We start from the raw sequence: 5000 nt of genomic DNA on the forward strand, positions 1-5000 counted from the left end.
GCCTTAGGGGTATCACAATAGACCATTTTACAGTTCTGTGCTTAGTTACCAGGACTTTGAATAAAAGCGAGACTAGAGTTGACCTTGCTTTAATACAAACTTCATTGCTTCATTGGATTCGCTCTGACGAAGGGCTAACGCTCGAAACGTCAGCTTTTAGAATCTCTGTACGGTGGCCAAGTTACATTATCAACTCCGTTGATAACACCAAATTTTTGGAGAGTTGACCTTGCTTTGATACAAACTTCATTGCTTTTCTTGTGTAAACCATGTTATTGTAATGCTAACGAGTTTCTACTTACATAAGAAAGACAGTACTGAGGTTTGTATCAAAGCAAGGTCAACTCCAGCCTCTCTTTTATTCAAAGTCCTGGCGGCTCTAAAATGCTGGTAACTGGTAACTATATAAAGGTTAAATTGGCCCAGTACTTCACATTTAAATTAATTTCCTTTCTTGCGATTCTGAGTTACTGGCGACAAAAATTACATTGATTTCACAAATACGCTACGCGATAAAGAACTTTACCACTATTATTTTGGTATTCATTGATACAAAGGTAACCTGCCCTGCATGACAGACATTTTTCCAAACTCGACTATTGCAATGCCATTCTCTATGGCCTACCTTCAACAAGTCTCGGCTACCTACAAAGTGTTCAAAATACCGCAGCAAGATTCATCACCCAAACCAGGAAGTACGACCACATCAAACCTAAAGTATTATAGTAGCATAATGTTATAGCTTTGTATATATTTAACTATTTAACTTTTTTTTTATAAATTGTAGAGCACTTAGAATTTTTATATAGGCGCTATATAAATGTATTTATAAAATTCTCAACCTCGGATATTGCATTTCGCGTGCTCTGATTGGTTCACTTAATCTCGGTTATCAGCTCATATACCTTGGTTTGACCTCATATGGTAAATGATTGCGTTAAGCGTTGCTAAACTAAAAATGTTTTCGCCAGAATGCGAAATTACTCTTTGAATACAGCCAAAAGGGAGAAAAAAACTATTTTGTGAAAAGTTTGGATCAATTCCGACGTTTAGAAGTACGCGAAAAGGCAAGAAATGTTTTTGTGATGAGCCTGCGTCTGTATGACAACAAGGTATTACACAACATCGCATCAGTTCTCATCAAGTTTTTTTCGATTTTGCTCGGATTTGCTCGCTTTTTCCGCTCGTACTTCGTACTTCCAAATTTTTGGAGTTGAAGGAATTTAATAAAACAATTATTCCATTCGCGCTTGTTGGATATGAGACTGGTTGTAGCCAACTCGGCGCTACGCGCGTCGTTGGCCATTTACCCTCTCATATCCAACGCGCGCTTATGGAATAATTGTTAATTATTATTATTATTATTATTATTATTATTATTATTGTTATCATTATTATTATTATTACTATTATTATTATTATCATTATTATTACTATCATTATTATTATTATTATTATTATTATTATTATTATTATTACTATTATTATTATCTGATAATGATACATTTTGCTCGGATATTTACTAAAAACATAAACAGGTGTATAGCATGATAACCAAACCTGCTGTAAGGCCAGCAGTTTGTGATACTGCGTGTTCCTTGTCATATAATGTCCTTAGACAGGGAATACTTACTTCATATGCTCTAACCTTGTCACGTCTGGATGATTTTTCAGATATAGTTACTTATACACTGTAATGATAATATTTTTCGCAGGGCAAGCTGGAAAGTTTTTTTTTTTGGGGGGGGGGGGGGGAGGGGAGGAAGCTTCTACCCCTTAAATACCCTAGATAGAACCCTGGTGATTGATGGCAAAGAAAAACAAACACACTAAGTCTCATTGAGATATGGTTTGACATGATTTTTTCCCCAGCAGCACTTCATCAATAAGTAGGATGGGGTACATCAACCAAAAGTGATCTCAAACACTTGACGGGTACTAACGGGGAAAGAGAAACATAGTGCAAGCCATCCACATTAGTGTATGACACATTTCTTAAATTCAAATTGCAAACGGCATGCAAAAAAATGGAAGCCTCATACCACGAACAAGGTTGATTATCTTGACGAGAAGGGCGTCACTTTGTTTGGTCCAACTGTATTTCCGCTCATATGACAAGCGTAAAATCTGAACCTCCTCGAGCCGATTTTGCCTGTCTTTATCCCAGATGTTCTTGATGGCAGCAGCCCATACCTCGGGTTTCTCTGAGTCAATCACAAATGACGAGCCAAACGGTACTTTGCTTAGGCATTCCCCAAATCCAGAGTTTTTGCTGACAAGAACTGGCAGACCAGCTGACAAGGCCTCAAGACCAGTCAACCCAAAGCCGTCAGTTCTAGAAGGCATGACTACTAGATCTACCTCACAAAATAATTTCCTTAAGCTTTCTCTGCACTTGACGCAGCCTCTAACCTTCAGGCAAGTAGCTGGTAGACCACAATCCAAGAGCGATTGTTTTATCTCCTGATATTTCCCATAAGGTGCTCCAACAAAGATAAGATGAGTGCCAGCAAGTGAGGCAACAGCCTTTCCTGCAATGTCAAATCCCTTTAACTGAAAATCTTCTGCATCACCACGGCCAAACACCAAAACAGTGCAGTCTTTTCTTTCCTCAAGGCCTTGATCAACACTCAGAAATTCTTCAAAAATACCAGGAGTAAAGTCAAAAATTGTCTCATGGTTTTTACAAGATTGAAGATATCTACGGAAAGACTCAGCTAGCTTGGGTCCAATTGTTACCACAAAGTCAGCTTCTTCGCAAAGCCTGACTTCAATATAGTGCTTTTCTTGACCCTTGGAAATTGGATCTGGGTAGGATTTAAACATTCCCAGCTCCTCTGGATCTGTATGCACCACTTGCACCCATTTGCATTTGTCACGATCTCTTATCACTTGTGCCTGACGACCAACTTTCGCTCCATGACCAATGACCACCTCGCTTTTCAGATCATCTGGTGGAAAGCTAAGTAACTCCAGATCTTCAAAACCAATAAACTTTTTTGCTTCAACAATGTTTATGTTATGGCTGAGGGCTTCTTTCTTGTCCCCTTCACTGCATCGTGGCACAAAGAAAGTGATTTCCACTTCAGAGCATTTTGCTAACTGAATGGCTAACTTTCTGTTTATGGTGGAAAGTCCGCCCTTACTCGATCCCCACTCAGAAGCCAAAATAGTGACTTTAACTTTACCAGATCCATCAGCTTGGTTGTGCTCTTGATATTCTTGTGAAAAAGATGCCATAATCTGTAGTACATGACACTTGCAACTGAAAGACATTCAGGGATACAGTTGTGACAAAATCCTAATCTTGGAAAACTATACCAGAGAGTATGACAAATCTTCCCAGGGAAGGCATGTAAAATTTCTGGTTAAGACACAATTAAGTATTCTGAGAGACACAAGAGAGGCCACAGGGGTCCTTACAAAATCTGTGGTCATCATTGTCATAATTTTATGATTGACATTTTGACTGTCAAAGACTGGAGGGAGCATGGCCAAGTGTTTAGGGCGACAGACTTTTAATCTGGAGGTCCAGGTTTCAATCTTGCCTCTGATCACTATTTGGAGTTTTTCTCAATAATCCCTGGTTCAACTCTTTCGGTGCACTTGTAAATAGCTAACTGGTCTGTCTTCCGCCAGTTGGAATTCTTAACTTTGTTATTTTCATTTGTATCATTTGCTTCATTGGTCCCGAAAAGCTACTCAAGGGAAGTCATGGTTAATTAATCACTGACTCACGCATACACTCACTCACTCATGCCTTGAACTCACTCACACACTCCGCACTCATGCATGCATACATGCATACACTCACTCGTGCACACATGCATGCACTCACTCACTTATTTACTTAATATTTAATATTTCAGTAATATGTATGTATTCTGAATTGCCAGTACACTTGTGGGGAAATTGTACTCAAGATGACTGTGGAAAGATTCCCATGTAAAAATCCAGATGCTGATCAAAAGCGTCAACAAAATGGTCACATACACCTTAACTAAAGGAAAGGAAAGGTCCTTACGAAGCAGGATTGTAAAAAGCACCAAAAATCACATATCTTTACTAACATTAACTTTATTTCTACTGTAAATACATTTAACTTAGAGACCATTAGTGAGATTGGAGTACAAGTAGAGCTGACTACTTTTTTTCGCATATTGAGCACGTGCACTCTGGAGAATTCCATCCTTGCAGTGGTAACCTTTCTAAAGTTCCCTACTAGTAACCTGCCACTTCTCCAGTTCCAAAAGCCTTTTTGGATTCACACATGATATGAGCGTTGGAAGCTCCGGCTTAGTAGCCTGGCTTGGTGAGAATTTCACTTCTCCTTAGGAGTTGGTATCTAATATCAAACTTCGTCAATCTGGAACTTTTCGATCATCCCCACAAGCAAAAATTGTCTCTAAGCCAGGCTGCTAAGCCGGAGCGTATCAATCTTCACATCAAAGTGGACAAATCGTCCTCGATCACTGGCTTCAGAGGTTCCGAGTCTCCAGCTTTCTTGTCTTTTAATGAAGGATAGTGCAAGAAACCCATAAGGGTTGAAACGTGTAACGCGCGTTCACAGCTTCCGAATATTCAGTGCGAACTGATTGGTTGAATGATTCAGTGCTAAGTACCATATTTGGAAACCCCTAGCTCTTGTTGTTCCAAATATGGTACTTAGCAAATTGAATATTCGGAAGCTTGTTTCCCAGCACACAAGGGGCCGTTACACGTTTCAACCCTTACGGGTTTCTGATAGTGCTCAATAGCCCTTATTCACGATAGCGGCCATGTTGGTTGTCAAATTGTCATGCAAATTAGCCATGTGTTATGCTGGGGGGCAAACATTGGAATAAAGGCAAATTGCGAAAAAACGGCACGTCGAAATATTGAATTAACATTGCTAAAAGTACATTTTAGAATTTAGAATTAAGTACCTTTTATAATAATTTTATATCTTTTGATTGCCTCCGACAGTTTGACTTTCTACTTTGTTATCTGCTAATTTTTCA

General features: G+C 39.0%; 1 protein-coding gene across 1 annotated transcript in view; it reads right to left on the reverse strand.

The window, feature by feature from the left end:
- The window catches only part of LOC138013979 (D-inositol 3-phosphate glycosyltransferase-like), a 14536-nt gene that overhangs the window by 1496 nt on the left and 8040 nt on the right, over window positions 1-5000 (reverse strand). Inside the window, exon 2 of the mRNA XM_068861015.1 lies at window positions 2043-3265. Within this exon, the coding sequence (XP_068717116.1) occupies window positions 2043-3240 (1198 nt within the window). The 5' untranslated portion in view covers window positions 3241-3265. The remainder of the gene's footprint in view (window positions 1-2042; window positions 3266-5000) is intronic.

The sequence above is a fragment of the Montipora capricornis genome, chromosome 1 (genome assembly GCF_036669925.1).
Source record: "Montipora capricornis isolate CH-2021 chromosome 1, ASM3666992v2, whole genome shotgun sequence".
In the NCBI taxonomy this organism is placed as follows: Eukaryota; Metazoa; Cnidaria; class Anthozoa; order Scleractinia; family Acroporidae; genus Montipora; species Montipora capricornis.